Source organism: Gasterosteus aculeatus, chromosome 2 (genome assembly GCF_964276395.1).
Source record: "Gasterosteus aculeatus chromosome 2, fGasAcu3.hap1.1, whole genome shotgun sequence".
Classification (NCBI taxonomy): Eukaryota; Metazoa; Chordata; class Actinopteri; order Perciformes; family Gasterosteidae; genus Gasterosteus; species Gasterosteus aculeatus.
Window position 1 is genome coordinate 16,064,611 of NC_135689.1, and position 25,666 is coordinate 16,090,276.

Below are 25,666 nucleotides of genomic sequence, written 5' to 3' on the forward strand. Positions count from 1 at the left end.
TGGGGTGTTACCAAAAATGGCAGCATTTCCTGATAGCTGCCGACCCGACGCCGTGCGTTGTGACGCTGCCGTAACGTGGGGTTTCCCAGACCTGAGTGCAGGGTTACCGCGCCCATCTCTGCTGTTTGATGGCCGGAGGAAGAAGCGACTGAGATCCTGGCGTGAAGGAAGAAAAAAAAGAAGAGGGACGACGACGGTGGGAAAGACGAGAAGGGATTTTTTTTTTGCTTTGAGTGGGAATTTTCGTTGAGACGGAAGAACGCTCCGACGGGACTGTGCCACGTCTTTCTGGGTGAACGCCGACTTATCTCTGCGCCTCTGTGCCGGTGTGTCTCCCCCCCTCGGCGGGTCAAAAACTGGGTTCGGGGAGTGCCGCTCCTCGGTAGCTTAACTAACGCTAGCTAAATCTTAGGCGCCTGGGCGGAGAGCGGAGAGACAAGATTTAGCTGTTTCCAGTCAATGTGATATAAACAACGGATACCCTCAACTGAACGCTGGTAAGGATGGGTGTTTGATGTCTGAATGTGCGCCTCGGCAAATGCAGTAAGTGTCTGTGCAGTTTACCAGCTTTTCGAGCGGGGAAGATGAACGAAAGGGGTTAAAAGTGATAGAGTTAGCGCTAGCCTGCCGCTAGCCTGCTGCTAGCTGCTCGCTGTTGCCAAGAGAGTGGGTGTGGGTCAAGAAAACTTAACGCATTGCGTTAACCCCAGTGCCAATTCACCAGGACATTAACCAGCTGGTTTAGCGTACCATGGTTCCCCGCGGTAAGCTGGTGGGGTTAGTCGAAGCCCCGTGTTAGTGAAAAGTTAAATTGGAAGGTTAACTGTTAGTTGGCGAACGCTTGCTAGGTTAGCCAGCACCCCTCTCCAACGTCCGGGTACCTTCCTACTTCTCACTGGAAACATCGCTATTTGTTTCAAACTGTAGCCAGTCTATCCACTTCACGTTAAATCGTAATATAGAGCCTAATTATCCCCAAGATATTGGATCTGTCTGTAGGCACACATTTCACATCTAACGTTACCCGGTGAGCTAATTTGGTGGCACGTTCGCTACTCGGATCGCTGTTGACTAACCCTTTGGCGAGTTACGGTAATGACATAATTGCAACTTTATCTGCTTGCGTAGCCCCAACAGCCGTGAACAGAGTTTGGATTTGGTTACTTCCTCTCGTGCTGTTAGACGTAACGTCACCAGCAAAACGAGTCTAGATGTGGCCACTTTACCAACTGATTCTCCACCACCACCACCCGCTGCTCCACGGCCAGTTAGCCAGCAGCAGCCTACGTCTGGCTCCCGGTATGGCTGATATGTGTGTGTGTGTACGTGTTGCGAACATGGCAGCCAGAACCATTTACACATAACCCTCCGCGAATACGGACAGTGTTCGAATGCAGCTTCTTTTCTAAACTGGTTGATTTTTTTTGCCTTTTTTTATTAAGCGTTTTTGGACGCGCCCGCCACATTTCTCAGTCGCAATCTGTTCTTTTGGCGAACTGTGTTTAAACGGGCTCGTTGACCTAGCAGTGCTTAATCCGGTGAATCGAAACCAACCCTCCGTGTGTGTAGGGCTGCTGTACGCCACAGCGAACTGCACGCTAGCCTTCCCCGCGAGGTCTCCCCAAAGCACGCAAAACCAAAAAATCGGTTTTGCGATTGCGAGAACCGCACGATGTGTAAAACTAACAGATATTTACGTCTCTCGGCGAGCGGAAACGCTGATTTCCCGATCGCAGCGAGGGAGTATTGGGGGGGGGGGGGGGGGGGGTACGCGCCGCCGTGGACCCGGTGGGGCATTAGCCATTTTAGTTCCACGAGTGTTAAACCTTCGTCGCCTAGCGGACACACCGTTCGACCTCAATTTGAACTTCTCTTTTAATGATGCGAAAACGAGATTGCCTTGTGATAATTGGATTCCCCCAATCTGTTTATCTCGATCACGGGTCTGTTGCAGCGCGAGTTGTTTCGCGGCTCCACCGGGCCGGACGAGTTAAAGCGGCCCGGAGCTCGATCCTGCAGCGGGACGCCGGATCCGGGGTTAGCACACACACACACGCATAGCGTGTATCGAGCACGAGCGATGCGTTCTGAGATTTGTGTTTTTAGTGGTCACGTTGAACGAGCCCAGAGATGCTTTAGCAGCGAGTCGAGGCGGGCTGTCGCAGGAAGTCGAGCCGAGCGCCTCCTGCAGCACCCGGGCAGCATGCATGTAACGTCCGTGGCTTCTACACAATGCATTACCGGAAATATCCCGCTGGCATGACACGTTTGGTGTGTATTAACAGAGCTATTTGTATTTACGGGTTCACACAGATGAATTCATGTAGCCGGCGTGCCCCCTCCCTCCCTCTCGCCCGCCGCCGCCGCCTCCTCGAATGAATGGGTTCCTGTATTCAGGGCCCGAGCAGCTGCAATGAACAAGATGGCGTTCAAAGCCTTTCTCATCAGCGCTTTTTCTCGGACTCCGAGACAGATGCCGAGCATCGGATGAGTTCAGGCTTGGCAGACTAGATTGCTTTGATTTACCCATCGTGAAAATGTACACAACGTATTTGGGATTGAAACGTTTTAAGAGTGCATGCGGAATCCTGCTCAGATGAGTCAAATATGTGCACCTCTGATCCAGGACAACATGGTGGGGAAGGGTTGTTGGATCATTAACATCACGGAACATGGTCAATGCATGTATGATTTATGAGAAATCAACATTTGTTAAGCATATTTTGATATTAAACCCAATGGCATATTTTGAAACATCCGTACAAACACTTTAGGGAAGTTGGAAAGATTTGTCTCCAGCCGGACTAGAACTCTTAGATATAACTGAATAGATTAGAAAGATAAATCTCTGATTTTAAATTGCAAATGCAGTGATTAAGATCCATCCTCCGCTTTAAGCGCTGGGATCCGCACCCCACACACACTTTGGCGTTGAATGTAATGGCTCTCTTTATCTAGTAATCCACTGCAAATATAAAATGAAGCATATACACACCACTGGTCAGAGCCTGTTATAATTATTTGACCTTTTATTAGTTTTAATAAGAACCTGTATTGACACCCAGAAGCATCCCATTATGACACTCTGGTTTAAACATTGTTTCATTAAATGCTGTCAGCTTTTGTGACCTTGCCGTGACCCAAACCATACTGGCAGGCAGAGCGTGTTCAATATTCTGTCCAGTGACCCTGGTGGACAATGCTGTTCTTTCCAAAAAGTCTTTTGATATAATGCAGTACAAGTGGTGTATGACGCGCTTATCTGAAGGCCTTAATGGCAGTAATGTGTCTAAGACATTTATACACAGCCAAGCTTTTCAGTGGGATGAGTGTAAACTACAAGATAATGACCATGTGTTCAGAACTAGTCATTGGCCTTTAGTGCGTTCGGGGTCTTTGTTTTTATCCCACTCATGTGTATTTTTTTTCTTGTTAATCTGCAAGTGCGGGATATGAATAGGATTAAAATCTCTGGGGATTTCACTCTTTGGGATTATGTGGATTTGGTCAGCGATAGTGCTGATTTTCCTTCATGTCTGATGTGATCCTGCTTTTAACTATGTTCATAAGGCATCTTTTATATATGGCCGTACCAAATAGTAGCTTGTACAAAGATCGGCGCTCAAGACTTCAGTTTGAAGTTGTTACAGACTAACGGACGGGGTGCTCACATTTTGGGATAGTCATATTAATTAGTTAAAACATACATATATGACTGTATGACATATTGACTGTACGTATGCCATTTAAAGTGTCTATTAACATCAGAAAAAGCACACGGTAATGTACTTATTTTTTTGAGTGCCGTGTGTTTTTTCACTCAGCAGATTGGGTCTAACTCCTGATGGTCAAGACTTTGTTTTCACTCTGCATTGCATTAGTGGATGGTGTCACAAAGTGCTTCAACAAACTGGATTAATCAATATTCTATTTCACCAATTAGTTACCATTACTATGTTATCACTCGTTTGGGTCGTTTTGATGTCCGTTTATCACCGTATGATGCAGCACAAAACAAAATGTAAACAAGGGTCTGCATATCAAAGTGCAAAACCTAACTTAAAGGAAGGTCTATTATAAGGTCAGCAGCCATGTTATTCTATTAAGTGAAACACTGAGTCCTGCCAACAGTGCATCGTGTTGGGAGTGAAGGATGGTGTCCAGCGCTGCCCAACTCAAATTTTGGAATCAAAGGTCCGTCGGCGTTGGAATGAGTTTTGTAATTAATTAAATAAATCCAACATGTCCTCGTGTTCTGCACTTAGCCTGGCCCCGTCCCAGGAAACCGTTTCCAGCTGCAGAGAAGAGGTGTTGATGCAACAGGCAAACGCAAGCAAGACTCTGCCTAAGAAATGTCAGAGGGAGATACCAAGCCTCATTTGCTTTCCACCGCCGCAAAGGATATGTATTTTGTTTTTTTTTTAGCCAACGGCTGTTCCCCAAACTGTTTGAGAATTGTGGTTCCCACTAAATGACCGATGAGGTTATGCCAGGGTATGTACATATTATTTAGGGGGCAATGTTTGCCCCCACTGACTGAAAACCAGGGGCATTTTACAAGAAATTGGGGGCATTTTTTGAAATAACATTTAATCTTGGTTAAAAAGAATAAAATCTCCTTATTTGAGCTTCCTGTATATGCATTTGTCATCAAATGGCAGCAATACGACCATTAGGCAGTAGTCTACAGATTCAAAGTGTTTCTTTTTTTTTAAACCAAAATTAACAAAACAAATCACTCATTAAATTTTACTTTTATTTCTTTGTAGTTTCTTGTGTTAAGCAATATGTCAAGAAATGTCAAACGGCTTGAGCATTCTGCAGAACGCTGTCTTTGCATCAGATTCAGCTTCCACAGTTGTCTCTGTTATTGAGCGGATTACTCCATGCTTCTGTAAAAACAAAGAACAAAACATTTAAACCTTGAATCAGCTGCAGTCTCAACTAATTGTATTTTACCCAAATAGAGGACTGGCTGTTAACCAAAAGGTGGCAGTAACTAATGAGGAGAGGAAACTTCTCTCACCGACTGCACTCCTGCACGCAAACCTTCGTAGCTAACGTTAGTTAAATAGCTAATTAGAGCTAACCAACGTTAGCTAACAAAATCATTTCAATATAATGAATACTTAATGTTAGTTATCACTCACCATAGGCGATGGTATGTTGCTCGGTCGTCTGGTGATGCAAGCACACTTATTTCTTAATGTTTTTGCTCACCTCGATAAAGTCAGCAGAAGAATTCGCCGCTGCTGGTTGACAACAGTTCGTCGTCGGCAAGAGTCCCTCGAGTGCCTTTCAAAAACTGCGGGTGGTTCTCTTGTCTTCCTCCACCCTAAGCTAATCTATCTTCCATTTTTCGATGGCCGATCGGTGCGTGGATATTTTGTTTTGAACCATTTAGTTAACTAAATTGTAATTTTCGGAGGAAATTATGGGGGCATTTTTTTGCCAGAGGCTGCATTCTGTGTGGACAGATGCAAGTGGAGAGGGTCTTCTGTGACTCCCCACTGAGATGAAACCGCAGCATACTCAAATAGCTTGAGAGTGTTGTAGCTCCTCCACCAGCCTTCGCTCTAGAGGTTTGAGGTCAGGGAAATGCTTTTCTCTTTATGTAACTTCCTGATCCAAACAGTGTTGTCTTAACAGACCAACGCTGCTGTATGAGGCGGCTGATCTTGTAAGAGCTTTTCCATCTTGCATCTTGAATTGGCTTGTGTTCAGGCCAGGGATGCCTAAATGTGCATCGTTTACCACTATTTGTGGGGGCTATAGATGTCCCATACACAACGTTAGGGCTGGAACAACATTAGCCACATTGTCATGCATTATAGCCTTGATGTTCCTTGCAAGAATTCCAAACTTCCATGTTGTTGTTTCAATCCAGGATGTGATCATCATTGCGATGTGTCGCTCTGAGAGTACAAAGAACTTAAGCCATAGCTTCTGAGCCTCCTGTATTTATTGGTCATATGTGGCTGTGACTGTGCAGCCTATACGAAGCAGCAATCTGGCTACGTTGTGACATTGAAGAATGAAGTAAAACATCAGGTCAGCATTGATTACCTCTGTGTTTAACTTACCTGTCTTTGTTGGCAGTGCTGTTCTGCACACAAAGTTGTAAACCGAGGATGTAGCGGCGTTCCTTCGGTGTTTGTCATTGAGCCGCAATGGGGCTGCAGACACGGTGACTACATTTCGTTATGTGAACGACAGGAGATTTCACAGTTTGATTCTTTCCATTGTCTTCATTTTACGCAGCAGTGCGTAAATATACCAATACATACTTTATTAGGAACAATATGATGATTTACAAATTCAAGTATAATTTTGTATCATGTAGTTGTGTGTCATGACTTCATCACTGTATGAGTGTTTTAAAGACCATATGATTTCCAGCGTTTTGGATCTCTTAAAAGGGAGTGGTTTGAAGTTGTTCACAAGGCTACATGTTTGGGAATGAGCACAATGTGTCCTTCCCTCATTATTCACTCCTCAATCGCATTATTCTTTTGCAGAATAAAACAAATGGCAGCAGACAACAGATGGTCAATATCAAAGCTGATAAATAATTACACTCATTGCTGACCGGCTGCCTGCAGCTGTTGTGGATTTAAATTCTGAATTTTATAATGCTTCTACTCTTCATGTAAGAAGGAAAGACATTATTTGAGAATACATTCTCATCTGCGTGTGAAGTCTGAATTTAAACTTGCCACTACTGGTGGCCGCTGCATTATGGCAATAATTACTACTCTTAAGTTCTGCTGTGTTGTGGTTTAGCAATCAAAATCCTTTTCCTCTTCACTCAGTGAGCTTCTCTCAGAACACAACTGAAACAGTTTCCTCATGCGTGTTGCACATCCATAGTCAAATGTGGGGCTAAAGATTGTGCTGCTAGGTAGGCGCTGTCATTTGTTTGTTAAAGATCTGCTGGCGGGTGAGTTTGACCTGCATACAGTTAAGCTGAAATTTGCCTAGCTGTATGTAAGTTTATGTAAGTTCTATTCACTTAACTTAATATGTTTGGCACGCACACACACTTCACAATGTCACCAGTCCCATGTTCACGTGTTATTTTTAACCCCAAATGCCAGTTTGGAGCTCGGCCTCCAATAAACTATTTGTACGTTCTTAAATGTGGTTGAATACCTGTGATCCAGAAGGTGGTGTGTGCATGTTTCAGTGTGGGGATGATGATGAAAATGCCAACGGCAAAATCCCAAACGGATACGTTACGGACTATGACTTGATGGAAAGTCCCACCTGATGATACAAGTGAAAGATTGTATCAGGTGGAAGATTGAAGCTCTTTATTACAAGAACTTAACCATACATTAGGGAGAACATTTAAAAACATTAATAAAACTGAAAACAAATACATTTTTTATAATGTATTTGAAACATTCAAAAGACATTCCGCAGTGGCCCTTTGGCCAGAACTCTTACTGCAGCAATCAAATGCAGGGACGCGTTTTGGGTGAAATGGGGGACTTTGCGTGCAACGCAACGAGTGGTGTAACTTGTTGGTTGGCATTTGGAGTTTGCCGTACTACAATGTCACTGATATGTCGAGCAGTTACGACAACTTGTATTACAAAAGCTTCCCTAAAAAACGCACCGACAAAGCCTAAAAAATATCAGACAATATTTCCCCCTACACGTCTGATGTTCTTCCGTGCTAATTAGGAGCCATGATTTTTCCATGGGAGGACGGCAGTCCCATGACATTTTGGTGAAACTTGAACTGCAGACTGCTGAACAGCGTGGAGAGGACAGGAAAGGCTTAAAGTTGTACGAATGTGACTGCATACATAGCATGTGGATTGTCTGCTTTTTTAGACATTGGTTACACTTGTTGCAACCTGAAAATGTTGGATTTATAGATTCCATTGTTTTGGCCAATTCTTTTGTGAATTAATTATGAAAGACAATCTACTTGCATTATATAGTCTCTTAGGATTTCTGGCATCTTTAACTGTTGCACTGCACAAACGACCTTTTGGTTCTGAACAACTTAAAGGCCAAATATAAACAGTACCCGTTAACGTTTGGACAGGTCTTCTCATTCGATTCAAACCATTGACTGGTATTGTTTATACTTTTTAAAATGACAAGCCTCGCAAAAAATATGAATGGAGCCAAAAATACCTAGAAACTGCTTTGGGTTCAGGGGGTTAAAGTTAAAATCAACGTTGTGGATCCACTTAGTCTAACTTAAAATGACATAACCACTTGTCATTTGCACATGAATGACTGAACGTTCTAACCGGAGGCAATTTTGGGAGCACTGAACGGGCGGTTTTGATTTTGAATGGAGTTTACTTCTGACTCTACTGTGGACAAAAACACAAACATGTTTGCTTGTTGGTTAGTTTTGAGAACTCTGCAGCAATCAAATGCTTCCATTTTGTCAGGAAGAAATACACTTCTTCAATGTTTGTAATATCAAATCTTCCATTCTAAGACTAATAAAAATGTCTGACCTGCAGCTCATATGCAGTACCAGTGAAACGTTGGGACACTTTTTCCTGGTACTGTGGGGAAGTATGGCCTTGAATGTTTCTTGAAAAACAACACATTTTAAAAGCAGCCGATTTAAAGGGGCATGTCAGCAAGATGTAGTCAAAAGTCATTACATAGGGCCATTGCATACTAATGTGTTTCTATAGCTTTTTATACTGCGCACTCCTACAGGGCGCTGACTGAGGGAAATACTGTTACCTCTAAAAGCCACTGTTTTTAACAGTCAAAGTAAGTGGCAACACGGCAGCTTAGTGACACACACACACACCTGTCAGCACTTAGACACCGCGTAACCCTGGAACCCTGCCGAAAGCCCATCACAACCCCCAAGCGGTGCTTTGCCTATGCACGTCAACACCTGCCCAGCTTTGAATAGAAACCATTTACGCTTTATTTAAATTTCATTCTCGACATTTGGCTGTCACAGGAAAATGGGACCAAACCTGAACGGTATAGCTAGCAGGTATTGGTGAGTTTTAGTCTTCGCGGCCATAGTCAATAGTTATTTGTGCAAAGGATATAGGGCTGGATATCGCCAGTGATCATGACGGCAAGACCCCCCCCCCCGCCCCCCTGCGCACTGCCATTTAACTGGCGGATGGATGCTTGGCAGATCCTTCAGTCGAGGAACTGCTCTCCAGTTTATTTCAACTAAGTGTCTTCACATGTCTACGGAAAAAGGCTCATTACAGGTTCCCTCTTGTGGTTTTTAGAAACTGATATCGGATCCTTCAAATGAAGATCTATTTGAATCTAGTGGACTGGCTGTCATGTGACTCCACACACGCTTGTTTCTCTCTTGGAAGCTTGCGATGAAAGCAGAGGGAGGGATATGATTATTAACGCAATCAAAGAAGTGGATTTTATGTTTTAAATAAAGCCATGCTTTTGGCTCTAGGTTAGCCTGACCTTTTTTTCCTTCTTGTATTTAACATTTAGCTGTAATGAAAAGCTGGTTTTGAAACTCTGCGGAGCACAAAACATACCATGGTAATGTATAGGACTGCTTTTCCCACTTTCACTGTGAATTTCTTCGATATGATAGCAGAAAATCAGCAGACATTAGTGCTAGCCCTTCTGGCACGGCCCTGCTGCTCAGAGGTGGTGCTGTAGAGGAATGTGTTACCAACCATCTTATTGTGGATTCTATTGTCAGATTGTTGTGGTTTTTCATTTAGCTAATTCTGGTGTTCTCACAATGCCCCCTGTCTAGTAAGAGCATCATGGAATGTTTCACTGATCAATCAATTAAACGCCACTGTCAGTCCCATTGACGTTATGTCCGCGATCATCAGCCGTTACCCGCAGTAGGCAGCCCACACAAAATTGTGCCCAGTTACAAGGACAGTTCACACAAATTCCACATCTAGGCTGACTGTTTTCACAAAGGCCCAATCCTATTTCAAGTCAACAGCCGTGAAAACAAATGTCACACATTGTGGAAAGTATTTCCACAATGTGTGTTAGAACCACTTTAGTTCTAAAAGACATCTTTACAAGCACAGGAGTTTATTTTATAGCGTTAAGTTTAGTAGGGAAACGCTGGGTTCCATAACCTGTCCTGCATTCAGGTAAAGCTTAAAACGCATAAGAATACACAGATCAGCTTTAAAACACATTGATCTTGATATAGTGGCGTAAGGAAATCTATATATGTAAGAATTGAGATTCTTCTCTAAGAATTTGATTCAATGCGTTAATTTATTTTCTTTAAATGAATATTGCTTTCCCCATGGATGATTAAACTAAGTATTTGAATATTTTAAAAGTTACAATTAAAAAAGAAAGTAGACTGGAGCAGCTCTGTAATTTAAGAAATGCCAGGGTACATCAGCCTTTTCAGAGCTGTGGGGATGAAGCTTCCTCAAGTCAATGGGGGAAGAAAACACAGTTAGAATAATTGTCAAATATAATGGAAGTCTAGAATACAGCGCCATGTTATAAAAGTCATAAATGGCTAAATCCATATTGTCGCAATAGCAACACTAACAACTTGCATAGATGAAGCCTTAATACCGTTTATCTACTCGTCCCTTTTCTGTACCAGTTTAACCGTGAAGTGCATGTGCTGGTTTAATCTGTTTACATTGGCCAGTTTGTGAGGTACACAAGTCAGGTCATCAGTGTATACAAAGGTATAATACACATTTATTGCTTTATGTCATAATAAGTGTCACCAACATAGACTGTCACGATATCAAACTTTTATTGTGCAATTATTGCACCAACGTGTATTACGATATTATTGCAATTTTCAGACCAGTTTATGCCAATGCAGTGAACATATTGATAAAATAATAGCATATTAATACCAGTACGCTCTTTCAAAGAACAAAGGACGTTTTATTCGTCAGAATAGTTCGATATTATAATCGGAATGTAAAAAAATATATCCTAACTAAGTGCAAGGGACACGGAGCGGGCGAAGCATCGGGCCCGGTGAAAATGAGTCCAGCGGGAAAGTCCGGCGCGGCAGCCAGGGAGGTTGAACCCGGGGGCTTCAACCGTCTGCAGGGCGCCGCGCTCCGCGGCTGCAGGGAGAGACTGAGCGGCTCGCTCCCACTAACAATCGGCCGGCCAGAGGCGAACGAGCAGTCCGGAGGAGCCGACAGTAGTTCAGGTTGAGAGACGGAGGGCGGATGGTTGTTGTTTTAGGTGAGATTTTAGCTTTGATGCCTTGCCCGTTTTCGTTGCCACAAAGTCGACTCACCGGCTCGTTCACATTGATTAGCTCTCCTCTCTCTCATTCGGCTTAAAGCCAAAACGTTGAAGCCAAATATTGTGCCTTCGAAATCAAGTCCATTGGGACTTGATTATATTACAGGGTTTGGCTGTAGATGTTACGAAAAATAACCTTTTCTAACGTGGCGGGTTCACTGTTCTGTATCTGTGTGTGCGCTGCCTAAGCCCCGCCCCCGCTTTCCACAAGGAAAAAGGACAGATGCAGCGCGATCAACTTAAATGTTAATTTATATGTAAAATGAATATCGCAGCACCAAATATTATTGCACTCAATTTCAGATAGTGTGCGATCAATTTATCGCCAGGCCTGCACCAACACCCCTTGAGCAGATTACACATCACATGACGAGGCCCCAAAATGATCAGATGTACAATAACAGAGGGTTTCAGTGCACTGTGTAACGGTTTTTCCTGTAACCTTTTATGTACAGTTACTGAATTCAGGAAATGCAAACAATTCACCATATGCTTATTGCCCCTGGCTCCATTTGCGCTGATGTGGAAAGGTTTTTGGTTCATGCTTACAGCTTCAATTGGTCCCAAAAAAATATATATATATATTAGCCTCGTCATCTATGAGGCTTCAACTGCCGAATTGTTTCACACACATTTGAAGCTATTTTGTGAGTGCATATCATCTTTCTGGGCCCACGTTTCAGTGGCCAAAAGTTGTCTTGCCACAAATCACTGAAAATGAAACCATCCTTCTGGTACAGTTCCACTCCGTTTAAAGCAGATTGGAATGTACCACACGTGCCCCGAAAGTATTCAGGGGAAAGGTAAAGGCTGCCTCTTCAAGCTACAAAATGCTGAACTGTAAGGTTTCTTGTCTCTCCTTAAATTAGTTAGTGCAGCCAAATTCAGTGGAACATGATGAACAGAACTGTGTCAGCTTGTGCATACTCATTCGTAGCCCCAGGATTCTGCTCCACTTTCAACAGTGCAACATGGGTTGTGGGGCCCAAGGCAATTCATTTTCAGTTAATCTATTCTTCTTAAGACTCATAAGGATTTGAAATCCACCTACTCCTGCGACTGTGATTAAAGGACTAATCCACACATTGTCAACCTTCACCCGCATGCTGAATGTGTTCGGAGTTGCCAACATGTGTCACAGTGATAATCGGCACACGCTGCTTCAACGCGGCAGAAACCTGAATATGTCAAATGGACCTTTACTTTGATGCAGGAAAAAATAGCCACTAGGGTCGAAGTCGAGTTTGGTCGGTTTTCACAGTACAGACGATTTTTGAATATTAGGGATGTCTTCACCACATCTACTGCTTCTACTTGTGTTTAAGAAAGCGGGTATTGGTTCATTGCCTGAAACCCCCATTGATCCAAAGCAATATTTTCATACAGTGGAATGTTTTTTTTTCTTTTTTTTTGCTGTTGCTAGTTGTGGTGTTTTGGAATAATAATGTAAAGTGAGCCGACGTGCATTGTACACCTACATTTTGTATTGATTTCTAACTTCTTATTTTACCATGGTGAAAACATTTCACCAGATGTTTATTCATTGTGAAGACTTTACTTCCTCGGTGCTGATGGTCAGTGGTCCCCAACCTTTCTGCCTCAAAGACCGTTTTCATGGTGGAAAAAAATACGACCAAATAACCAGCCGGTAGGGGGTGGGGTAGTAGTTGTTGCAGACTGGGGGTGAGGGGGATGTAGTTGCGCGCTCGCTGTCTGCTAGTGCCAGCGAGGAGTGGATAATTGTTAACATGGGGAAAAAAAAGTTTGGTTATGCTTGGAGAATATGTCAAGAGGGACGAGCGCACGCAATCGTGAGAGAATCTTTCTGTGGTGCGGCCCGGTGCCAAATGGCCCACCGGCCGGTACAGGTCCGCGGCCCGGTGTTTGGCGCCCACTGCTGCAGATACCTCCTGTTGGTTGGAATACCACAGGCCCATAGTAAGTGAGTGATGGAGAGAATAAAGTGAGGGGGAGGGGATGGGATGGGGCTTTTAAGAGATGTCCAGGAGCGATCCCCTTCTGTCTTCCTGCACTGCATCATCATCTCCCTTGTTCCTGCCTTCCTTGTGACCTGGTTGTGTTTCAGCTCCATTTACCATGCATGCCTTCCCCACAGCACTTAGTTGGGCTCCCGCCCACTGACCAGACAAAAAAAAAGACGCATGCACTTACAGTATCATCTCGTATATGTGCGCCACTTGTCAAAACATTCACAATGGGAGCTGACATAAGTGAATAAATGTTATTACCTAGTTCTTTCATATTATTTAACCCAAAGTTAAAGCCAGTCAGTAACACTAATTGGACTGGAAGCTACGAGCACAATACGGGTTGACCCAAATGCAAAGGTCACGGGTATGGGAGAATGCTTTTAAATAATGCATTGTTTTCTTCTAATGGATGGTTAGGGAGGAGAAGAAGAAATTAGGTGGTTTCTCCCCAGACAGAGTGCTTTTCTAAAAGCCTACCAGTTGCATGCTGACCTGAAAGTGCAGTCCCATTGTAAGCTCGGCAAAGGAGTCTTGTTGCCATCTGCAGTTTCACCGGTCCAGCTTCGATTTAGCTACTGTGTGGGACCTTTTTTGGATGAAATTTAACATTTTAGACCCCACCTACAATGGCTCTTTGGTTCTTCTAAAATAAGCTGCGAAGAAACAACTCACTTCATCCGACACGCATTTTATTCTATTTTATGTATTTCCTCTGGGTTACCGCAGTGACCTCCTCATCCCACTGCCAGCACGGGGTCTCGTCCTCCCACAGGCCCGCGTCGCATCTGCACTCGGTGCACTAGGCTTCTATCAACGGTGCGTTTTTGATTATTCTTTTACCAGTATGGACTAGGCCTGATTTAAGCCAGACTGACCTAATTTTTTATGAAGTGGCCGCCTCTGGCGCTGCAGCCCCACACACACACACACACACACACACACCGCGGCCTCCTGCTGACCCACCAACCCCCACACCCGTCCATCCCGATTTTATCCTGACATTTGTCTGTTGGCGTATGATGTCCAGTGAAACCTGTTATTGTAATGCAGCTGCTTGCATCGCCTGGTTCGAAGCCGGGATGGACAATGCCGGGTGCAATGGAGGCAGCAGAAACCACAGAGCGGGTGTATTTGTAAAGTGTGCTCGCTGTCGCCACATCCGCTGAATGTTTTGACAAAGGAAGAGAGAGACACACGAGCGCAGCTAGGGAAACACCCTGAAAGAGGAAACGCCTGCTTCAAGAAGCTACGCGCTGGCATTAAGGGGGCGGCGGCATGCTGACACAGGCGATCGGCGGCGAAGCGCCGCCACAGCCGGCTGGTGAAAGTCTCCCTGCAACAGTCCGCTCCATTCCCTTCTGTACCTCATACTGCATGACTGTAGAAGCAGCAAAGGCACCACAACAGTCATTGCACTCTGAAGCCCTGGAATGTGAGGGAGCGGGAACAATCAGACCGGGGAAGCAGGATGTGATCCTCGTGAAGGCAAGGGGTGGGGCACATGGTATCCGAGCAGGAGGCCGTAAATGATGAAGCGCACTACCCCGCACCTCACCTTTTGAATACGACAGTAACGTGTGTCAAATACATGGCTGTGTCTGTCACGTAGCTGGGCGACGTGTAAACAATAATCATTCCATGTTGAGTGTGAAAATATATCATAAATGTATATAATAGGTTATTGCCCAGTCGGATACATTCCCTCTTCACTTGCAACAACGTGGACCAAACCTCCCTTGTACACAATGTCCCCCGTCAGCATGTCTTGGTCTTTGACACACATCTGCAACACTTCTATGCACTCTGACCCCAAATGATCAAAGACAAGCGTTTGTAAAACCCAAGGGGCTCAGTTGAAGTTTGTTTCATGCGCTCAGCAGTTCAGTTTCATTATTTAACAGTAGTTACGCCGCATTTACTTTACCTGGTGCACCCACAGAACATACATTCAGTATTTGCAATGTTTCCAGGCTAGAATAGCATGCAAGGTTTGCTCCTGATGATCAAGACTAATAATTATTATTTGATGATCTGTGCTTGTCATTCGCGTCTGGTAGAATATTATCACCGCAGTGGTTCATTTTTAGTTTTGTTCATAGCATCAAATAGTTCATTCTTGTTCCGGATTGCATTACGTTTCGCGTGTTATCTCAGCCAGTACAGTATGTACAGCATATTCTACTGTGTCATTTCTACAGAGTATTCTTTTGCGAAGGTCAACACGCGCGGCGAAGTGTGGGCCGCCTCTGCTCGCTCTTTAATGCCGGTAAAGTAAGTGAGCCCGGCTCATGTTCACCAAGGGGTTAATTAGCAGCTCCCCTCCCAATTGTCCTCTGCTTGTTCACTCTCATTAGTTTAATCTGGCTCTGTTGCCTCGATCCTCTTGTGCACCAGAACATCTCTCAGCCTACCGCACGCCGTGTGTCATCGGGGTGGAGCCTTTTGTCTTCCCCCAAAATCTACTGTCCAACTCATGAAAGGATACACATCACATGCGAGTTTAGATACCCGCTGCCCTCCTCTATTTATTTAGCCAGCATTTTCTTTTGTAAATTCAATAAATATTTTTTTTAGTTATTTGATAACTAGTCTCCTCCGTCTGGTTGCCTTGGTCCACTTTTAAAAAGCGCAACACAATATGCTATTGGACGCATTGTCTGTTAAGTAAAGGAGCACTGCGTATTTGTTTTAAAAGATTAAAAAAAAAATGAATTACACTTTATTATTTTGAATAGATTTAACATTTAATGCAAGTTAATATTTTTTCTATTCTATTTCAGTACTTTAAATCTTTTTTTAAAGAAGAAAACCGCTGTAAAAATGTCCTTCGGTTTGGACACCATGAGCGTCTCTCCTCTGTGAAAATGAACGGCGCTAGCGTGATCATTGTTGTTCAGGAAGGAGAAATACCAGCGAAGTGTGTTAGTGTGTGGAGTCGAATTACACTTCCTCTCTCCTTGTCACTGCGCTAGAGATGTCGGCGCTGATAGGAGTGGCTGGAAAATGTGAAGTCTGCTCCCCTCCCCTCTCCTTCCCCTCTTCCTCCTCCCCCTCCCCCATCACCTGTCTAAAAATAGCTGGCAGAAAGAGAAGGCAGTGCAGTGGAGGCTGTATCTGTTGGCCTGCCAGTGGTTTCAACACTCCCACCACCAGCACAAGGGAAAAACGGTTATCCAAATCACACCTCTAACACGAAAAGCAGTAACGACTACTGCCGTATTATGTTTTTGTCAAGAGAATCTTCTCCGTTCCTATAACTCTCTGCGTTTCATTAATTAAACATTCATCTGATTAGGTTGTTCTGGAGCATGTGGCCGTTTTGTAAAGCAGAAATGTTTGCAGTTCATTCATACGAAGCAGTCTAAAACAAACCCTGTTTTAGATCAGCCCTTAAAGGACCGAGCAGTGGAATGTTCTTGAAGGGCTCCATTGATAACCTGACCTCAGCCCAGCTGCTCACTCGTTTTAAACAAGTAAAACCCAAAAGTCCCTAAAATAAGGCCCAGCAGGACATTCCCAGGAAAGAAATCAAGCCTCTGTCCGTAGCGGCAGTTATTGAATTCACTTTTTTAAACAGCGTTTAGGAGTCGGGGTGGTCGTTGTGGAGGGTCGCGCACTCTGTCCGGTGTTGCGTGCGCACGTGGACTTCGGGGCGGGGCGGAACTGCCGTGTGCTACTATGGGGTGCAACAATCTCCAAATGTTGAGTGTGCCAGTGCGATCGGGGAGTCATTCATACGTTTACACATGTGTGACTACTACAAGCCTCAAACAAAATCTATTGACCAGTTCTTTTTTTTTGGAAAAGTTAGTGGAATGTTACTTCACCTGTCAATTAGTGGGATGTTGCAGACACAAGAATTAGTCTGATATTACCCAGAGATTTTTATGGCAGAGAGTAGGGGTTAAGGCCCCTGGCCCAATTGCACACTCGTTTAGCGGCGCTGGCCAATCAGGTGACGGTTAGCTGCTGGGATGTCAGGACTTGAAGCATACGGTGTTCATTCTGAAGGTCGCAACCTCTCCAAGACCAAGGACTTGTATCCAAACAGGGAGGTAAGGTGTGTTTGCAGGACAGTCGGTGCAGTTATTTCACAGATAGGCATTTATGTTACCAGGAGTTCCCTATAAGGAACATTTGTGTTTAGAAAAGTGTGTATTTGCTTGTTGGAATGAGTAAAAGGAGGGAGTATCAAAGGACGACACTGCGTGAAATGATTGTGACTGGATGGCGTAGTGTGACTTCTACCGGCTCTTCTAGTATCGATGATTGTACCGCTGAAACTGTGGATACCATAAGTGACCAACAGGCCTGTTGGCTAGAATTGTTACTGTAGCTCTTCTCGATCGTATTTGTCTTCCAGCTATGGAGAGTGAAAGTGTCAATGCTAAGAGTGTCAACTAGAGGATTGAGGTCAGCAGGATAGCCACTGCTTTTAGGATCATCAGCAGGTTTTGTCTTAACCGGATTTGGCTGTAGGCGCTGAATCAACTGTGTCCCAGGATTACAGCGATGACATTGGAAGAGAGTTTAGAGTCCAGAGGCCAGAGCATCGACAGCTTCATCAAACCTTGCCCGTCATCTGAGCGCCTTGGGGTTCCAGTAGTGCCACGCAACCAAGGCTGGTGTCCTGTTGTGCCTCTCTGCCGTCTCTGGACTCTTAATTCTTGCTTCTTTTGTCAGTAAACGGGTATGTTTTGCTCCCTCATAGCTGAGTGGATTCTTTTTTTTTTTTTTTAAAGCCATTATTTTCTTTGCCTTGGCTGTTGAGTAATGGCTATCAGCTGCTTCGTGTGGCCTAATCTCTGCCTGAGGGTTTGCTATTGTTTGTGAAGGAAGAGAACGAATTCAACATCATCTTCAAAAACTGTCTCTTAAGCCTAAAGTAACAGCTGAGTGCTTGTTGCTAGGTAACAGTGCGAAGCTGGCAAGGACGAGTCTACAGTCTAGAAAGTGTTGAAGTTCTGATTCCCCGTAACTTTTGTCTGGATCAGATTTATGGGACTCTGACGTGTTCTTTCCGTAAGTTCCTCACAGAAGACGAAGCACATAATGCAGAGTCAAGAAAGACATGCAGTACGATTGTCTTGGTTGCACATTATGTACAAACATTGTGTTTGTTCACGTGTGTGTGTGTGTGTGTGTGTGTGTGTGTGTGTGTGTGTAAAATATATATATATATATATATATATATATATATATATATATATATATATATATATTAATGTGTTAAGCCTCTCATTTTCTTGTCTCCCTAGATCAGCAAGAGTCTCGGCGGCGGAGCGAAGCACACCATTAGCAGAGGAAAATGAGTGAACTGGATCAGCTACGCCAGGAGGCTGAGCAGCTCAAGAACCAGATCAGAGTAAGGCCTTCACGTCCTCAAATCTGCCCGTTTCTTCTTTTTTTTTTTTCTTAGTTTCTAATTTCCCGTTAGGTGCTTTGGAGACAGATATTTCCAGATGGTGTAGATAAAAGCAGGTTGTTCACTGAGAAGCATCGTAGTTTGCATTATGAAGATAAAGCAGGAAAGAAGCCGTTTCTGTCATCCAGTGTTTTTCTGCTTCAAAACACCGGTCTATCTGGGTAAAGTGACGGAAAGGCTTTTACAGCTTTTACAGCCAATGGCGTGTTAAGTCTTTCTATTAGGACAAATTCACAGAATTCCTTGCCTACGCCGCGGTTTATGAGCCGCGCTCATAAAGCCCATACCGGCTTCCCATTTGCGTCATCGTAGTGCTGTGCAACCTAATGAGAGCATCTTACAATGCAGAGAGTAAATGCTTTCATTTTTCTAACTTGTATTGGTTCATAATTACATAATGACATGTTTTTTTTCTATGGTGCGATTATGGCAACAATGCACTTAATCTGAGATCACACAATCATATATATGTAATTTTAACGTAGTGCATTGATTTAGTAATTAAGAGCCCCTTTGTTTTTGAACCAATTTATACTGTTGTAGGTATCAATTTGGTGAGGCACGGTAAATTGTATTGCCACAGGACACTTTTTATTTAGTTTGTTGTGTGTTCTTCATAAAGTGATCTGTTTGATGCACTGTGCTGAAGCAATTTTGACTCTGCTGTTGTGTTTCAGGATGCCAGGAAAGCGTGTGCGGATGCTACTCTGTCTCAGGTAAGATGCACGGAGAGAGACGTGTTTATTAATAATTATATAACGTGTCTTCCAGTAGTTATTATGAGGCTGAAATCTATTGGAGAATGTACTAAAATTAGCTTGGATGTTTGACTGTGGGCGGTCGTGATGTTCTTTTTTTTTTCCTCAGGAGTACTCCTTAAAGTTTGAGTGCAAATAGCATTTAAATACACAGCCTCCTCAAATTGACTTCTTCTCTCCCTTTTATCTTGTTTAGATCACAGCTAGCATCGACCCCGTTGGCAGAATTCAAATGCGCACTAGACGGACACTGAGGGGTCATCTGGCTAAAATCTATGCCATGCACTGGGGCACTGACTCAAGGTAATCTCATTCAACTCCATTCCGTCCATTAAGGAAATAATCATTCCTCCAGTGCCTCTCGCATAAATACAGGAAGTGACTATAAAGGCAACCTTGACGGTCTTTGTGCTCGTCACTGGTCCTGAGGGGCTTCGTCGAGCCACGGCGCTCTACAATGGCTCGCTCTCGACATTCGTACAAAGCGGTCCGTCAGGTTAACATATACTCCGTGTTCTAGCCATTCTAAAGCAGGATACTTGTGCACTTACACAAGAAGTAATGCATTTTTTTCATTGCGCATTTGGGCGGGCGTCAGTCAGTCTGTCTGTTGTGTGTGCGTGCTGTGTTTGTGTGCATTGGGGGTGGGGTATGTGGGTTAGGGAAATACTCCAAATGGAGTCGGCCTTTGTTAGAGCTGTGCAGGAGCAAGATAGCCGAGGAAGATGAAGCTCCCGTTCCTCGCATGCAAAGCCTCTAAACGTAACCCCTCCTCCCCCGAGTCGCACACACCTCTCACCTCAGCAACGCGCGAGTTAATCACCGTGGTGCCGCTGTGCGTCAGTCCGCAGGGAGAGCGCTGCAAACTGCTACGTCACCTCATCACCATCCAGTGGAAGTACTCCAGCTCCTCCTGTTTGTTTGTTTCATGTGTTAATTTTGACCTCCCAGAGGCATTGGGGGGTTTATTAGACTACCTGCTGAGATTCAGCAACCCAGGACGAAGGTCACATGAAGATGTTTTGACCCATAGTCTGCTATTTTTAGCCCCACACAGACACTGCTTGGATTCAGTCTGCAGTGGCAGGTTTCCAAGTTTGGAAAAGAACCATCGTTGGTTTAACTGTATATTGTGTTAAAGATTCAGGGGTTTGCACTCTGATGTACCAGAAATCCTAACTTATAAATTGTTGAAGTCCTTTTTAAGAGGCAAAGTGTAGTATTATAATGAAAAAATAAATATAAAAAGTCTGCTGCCGAATGTAATGTTACTGCTGATCATTTTGTTGGTTATTCCCCTTTACAAGGAAATTCCTGCCAGCATTTTAGTGTGATATTGACCAATCGCATTCAAGTAGGCTTTAGTTGAATACAGATAAAAGGTCTGCAGAGCAAACTGGCCAGACACGAAATGCCTTCAACCTTCTAGCGGCGCCTGATCTTGACCGATTTTGAAAAAAGATTGTAAACTGGCTACTTGTAAACAATCCGGTTGGACAAGTTGCCTTTAAACTCTAACTCTAGACTTCCATCTCAAGTTGCTAAACAGAATGTTAAACATGAGCAGCGCACTGAAAGGTCCGGGCCCGGATGTCCGCTGACGACACCGGAGCCCCAGAAATATCATGACTCAAAGCTTTCAGCAACGACCGTCGCCATGGTAATCTACATCCAAATTGGTATTCAAATGCCTTTCCCCTTTTTATCACGTTTGCTGTGATAACGTGTAAAGCCCAAACAGCTCATGAAATAAGGAAGAGTAGTCTCACACTATCCATTGTTCAACAGGAAGTACTGTTAGTTATTCATAGACAGAGCGATGCTCCAAGACACATGTTACTGATACGGCTTGAGAAGTTTTGAATCAATCCTCTGGCGCCTCTACTCAACAGCTTTCCCACTTCCCTCGTTTAGGAATGGAAGAGCTGGCTTCTTCCTTTCTACTTCTATTTCGGGAAAAACGTGACTGTGACATTGTATTCTTCCCAAAACTTTATTTTGTGGTGGAAAAAGATTCTGAATAATAGTACTGGGCATCGGCCACAACTATTGAACTCGATAACTCTGCTCCACATGCAGCCAGTGAGTCGCAACCAATATCCAACGTCCATATCCATTATACGACTTTGTTACCGTGTGTTTCTTAAAATAAAACCTTTTTCCAAATGTTTATTTCATAAATAGGAAATCACTAAGCCTTTGCTGCTATTCAGTTCCGTCTTATGCTGGGCAATAATTCAATAGGATTTATCTTTCAAGGGAGTAGTGTTGTGATCTCATTTATTGAGACACACACGTATAACAAGCACATCCAAATCCAATGTTGAATTGATAATAATGCTGCTGAAAGCAAACGGTTGTACTAATATATAAAGAAACTATTTGTTTGCATGCATGTAAACGTAGTTCGTCGACACCTGGAAATATAATTTCTCTAATTCATTTGAACCGGTTATGTTAAAGACAATTTAACTTTCATTCATATCAATCATCGCACAACCCTCACTTCAGCTGCACAGGACCACAGCTTGGCAGAAACTCTACTCACTCTGTTTGACTGCGTCACTCGGCAGCACCACGGTTACTCAGACACATCTGACCAGTGACGAGCAACACTGATTTATTTCACCGGGGCGTTCCAGACATCGGAGTCTGTTCCCAACCGTGTCGTCAGAGCTCAGTTCTGCCTGGAAAGGGAGCATCTCGTTGCATCGGTGTGTCCCAGCTGACACACACACGTAAAATAATCAGATCATTTGAAGGCTGCCGCGTTAATGCCTCATTCTCTTTTAGACTGAAATTCCCAGCACACACCATTCTGTCCCCATCTTATTATCAGCGGTGTGTGCACATGTGAGCGCGGTAGTTAAGATGTGCGCGGTCCCAGCCGGCCCGGGTGTGTTCACTCCTCTTCCTCTGCGTACTGGGACCGTCGCTGTGGTTACTCTTGTTGGATTCACCCAGAAAGCTGGGCACCGGAGAGCGCCTCCTGTTGCAACTACTGTGCTCAACGCACTTTGACTTTGCAGATTGGATTATTGAGGTACTTAAAATACTGAAAAACGTAAATTACACAGCAACATGTCCGCTCTTTATGGGCCTATTTTAGGATTAGCAGTGTGCATTCTATGGAATACTGTGTTGTTGTTGATGCAGCTTTAAAAAAAAGAATGCTGTGACATATTTATCTGGTGTACACGTGCTGGATTAAAAGCTCTTCTATTCATTACCTGCTTAAACTCCATGCAAGCGTGGTGCAGGTCTGTTTTTGTAATTCACTGATGTGAATTACTGCTGTTTTGAAGAGTTGAAGTAAAGTCTGCAAAACATACAAAAATGTTCATACACAAATAATCTCATGTCACGTGTTTATCAATCATTGTTATTTTCATTACTGAAGGACAGAACATGAGTACATAGATTGTATGATTGTATCAAATTAGATGAAAGAAGCCATTTCTGTTTGTAATAAACTGTCTATACAAAACGGCCTGTGCCTGAACTTTGAATTGGTCCTAAAGTTTAAACTATCTTTCTTTTTATCAGGCTTTTGGTCAGCGCCTCCCAGGATGGTAAACTCATTATTTGGGACAGCTACACCACGAACAAGGTAAACAAAGTTTGACTTGGGCTCACAAAATGTACTGGGTTATTAATAAAATAAAGTGTTTGAGGGTAACACTATTTGTAGTGAGAGTCTGTGCCCTTGATGGGTTAAGCAACCTTGTCGCATGCCCTCATCTCTTCCCCCATCTGTCACCTCATGCGAAATCTTGCTCCCCTCTTCCAGGTCCACGCCATCCCGTTGCGCTCCTCCTGGGTGATGACGTGTGCCTACGCCCCTTCTGGGAACTACGTGGCCTGCGGAGGCCTGGACAACATCTGCTCCATCTACAACCTGAAGACCCGCGAGGGAAATGTGCGCGTCAGCCGCGAGCTGGCCGGACACACAGGTAGGCTGGACCCATCGGCTGATACGAAGCGGCGCTTTGAAGGATGGATCAGTGCAGTCACATTTGGAACCACAGGGAATACAGAATTTCTGCGCGGGACCTGTAGTCTCTGCTTCTATTTGGAAATCCTGCTGGGCTCTTCAGTAAAGCTACACAGAATACATTTGGGATTTTATGAATTAGTGTCAGATCTACTGTCAAGTTCCTCTGGGGCTTCCCCCGATGTCAGTGAAAAGAAACTGGAAAATAGCAAACCTCAGACAACACGGGGCCGGTGTGCACGTCGTAATGTTCACATGACAGAGCACTTAATCGCTCCCATTTTTGGAAAAGGTTGCATTTATTTGACTAGGTAATATCCAGCTCAGCAAAGCTTTCTGGGATGGATGTCTGATATTGCCGTTGTTTCAACAGTCTACAAGTGCAACCCAATTCTGTTCCTTTCTTAGATTCCCGTCGCATGTTGTTTTTCTCCATAGAATCAGGAATTGTTGAGTTGTGTCCCAGCTCAAACTAATGAAAGCGTTGAGCTCTTAGGCAAGGAGCATTCATCTGATCAGGGTCACATGATGCAGGAAGTGTGTCAGCATTTTAGCTCTTGTTCTTGCTGTAGGGAGGGGTATGCGCGCTCTGCCAGCTAGTAAAGGATGATGCACAGGGAGATATCCTGGAGCTTTTTCCCCCTAATTTTGGGAGTGAATAAGTCCATTCTTCTCTGCATCCCACACATGGCACGCTTTGAATAATCGGAGGGGGTGATGATCATTTGGTTTATGACTTTGTCCTCTGTGCAGACAGTAAATAATTGTAGTTCTTAATTCGATATATAAAAGTCCCTCATGAATGAGTTCTTCGATCTCTGGCAGGTTACCTGTCCTGCTGTCGCTTCCTGGATGACAACCAGATCGTCACCAGCTCTGGAGACACCACCTGGTAAGTTGTGGTACTGCACCCAGAGGTGGTTTTCATATTGTATGTTTGTGTTATACTTTAAGTCCACCTTATCAACACTAAACATGGGAACATCAGACACTAGTGTCCCAGTACCATGTATATACTGGTGAACTAAAAGCCTCCTGAGCTGCCAGCATCCCGTCCAAGTCCATCGGTTCAGACTGCAGCTTTGCAGAACGGTTACTTGAACCCGGTACCAAACGGTTAACCATAACCCTGCTGAAAGAAGACTGAGTGAAGACTGTTGTGTTAAGCTCTTCAGACAGCAAAGACCACTTGAGTTGGCAACAGCTGAACTAGTTACTCTCAGTCCAATCAAACCTTTGAAAGCTGAAGGCAACATTTGTGCTTTTTGAGCAGGTGTATTAATGAAGAAGTAGAGATCTGCTCTGTCAGCAGATGCTTTATTATGCAGCGCTGTTGTATCTTAAAGAAGCACGTTGCGCTAGCTTGGCTAATGGCAAATTGCTACAAACAAGCTAATTCAAAAGATATCTGAATCAATCTTAAATTTGGCAAATTCTTGCAGACGTGTCTGCTGGCTGACATGGAGCAGCCCTCTGCTGGAACCGGCGGAAGTTAAATATCTGCCCATGTTCTGCCCTTATCTATTTTAATGACATTTTAGAAGTTTTTACAGTGAGCTATTACTGATTTGTTTTCAATAGCTTAGATACTTTTGCTGCTCAAAAACAAATACTCAAGAAATTTCAAATCTTGCTCTGAATGTATACTTTATGTTTAATGAGTCATTAAAAATCTCTTATTGTCTATTGAGCAAGAACTGATTGGAGTGCTAACCACCCCCAATGCTAAATTTGACATTCTTCTGCTTTTTCGCAGTGCTCTGTGGGACATTGAGACTGGTCAGCAGACGACCACCTTTGCCGGTCACACTGGCGATGTAATGAGTCTCTCCCTGGCGCCTGACACCAGGCTGTTTGTGTCTGGGGCCTGCGATGCCTCGGCTAAGCTCTGGGACATCAGAGAAGGAATGTGCCGACAGACCTTCACTGGCCACGAGTCGGACATCAACGCTATCTGCGTAAGGCTGCGCGCGCGCGCACACACACACACACACACACTCTTTTACATGTCATCTACTAATCACATGAGGGTGTCGAGTCTCCGTTCCTCCTCGCCGTGTCCTAGTTAGGAGGGTCATAAGATTTAGAGTAAGTCTGTCGCAGAGCAAGAAAATGTGATGCTCCAGGGCCATATAAGCACGGAAGAAACGTATTACACAACCTCAGGAAATTAACTAAATCATTTACAATGACTAAATGGAGTCATTGGAGTCATTTGTATCCTCACTCGGAACTCAAGGCCTGCACACCAGTA

The 25,666-nt window shown here is 44.0% G+C and overlaps 1 protein-coding gene across 5 annotated transcripts in view; it reads left to right on the forward strand.

The window, feature by feature from the left end:
* gnb1a (guanine nucleotide binding protein (G protein), beta polypeptide 1a) overlaps window positions 1-25,666 on the forward strand; it is a 30,138-nt gene continuing 4,472 nt past the window's right edge. The window contains exons 1-8 of one of the 5 annotated variants that reach the window (XM_040193365.2): window positions 1-497; window positions 18,494-18,600; window positions 19,338-19,376; window positions 19,615-19,721; window positions 22,965-23,028; window positions 23,209-23,371; window positions 24,238-24,304; window positions 25,169-25,370. In XM_040193365.2, coding sequence (XP_040049299.1) covers window positions 18,544-18,600; window positions 19,338-19,376; window positions 19,615-19,721; window positions 22,965-23,028; window positions 23,209-23,371; window positions 24,238-24,304; window positions 25,169-25,370 — 699 coding nt within the window. In that variant the 5' untranslated portion in view covers window positions 1-497; window positions 18,494-18,543. Of the gene's footprint in view, window positions 498-16,939; window positions 18,258-18,493; window positions 18,601-19,337; window positions 19,377-19,614; window positions 19,722-22,964; window positions 23,029-23,208; window positions 23,372-24,237; window positions 24,305-25,168; window positions 25,371-25,666 lie in introns of those variants that run through there. The other 4 variants (XM_040193367.2, XM_078084824.1, XM_078084828.1 and 1 more) reach the window with 4 other exon arrangements.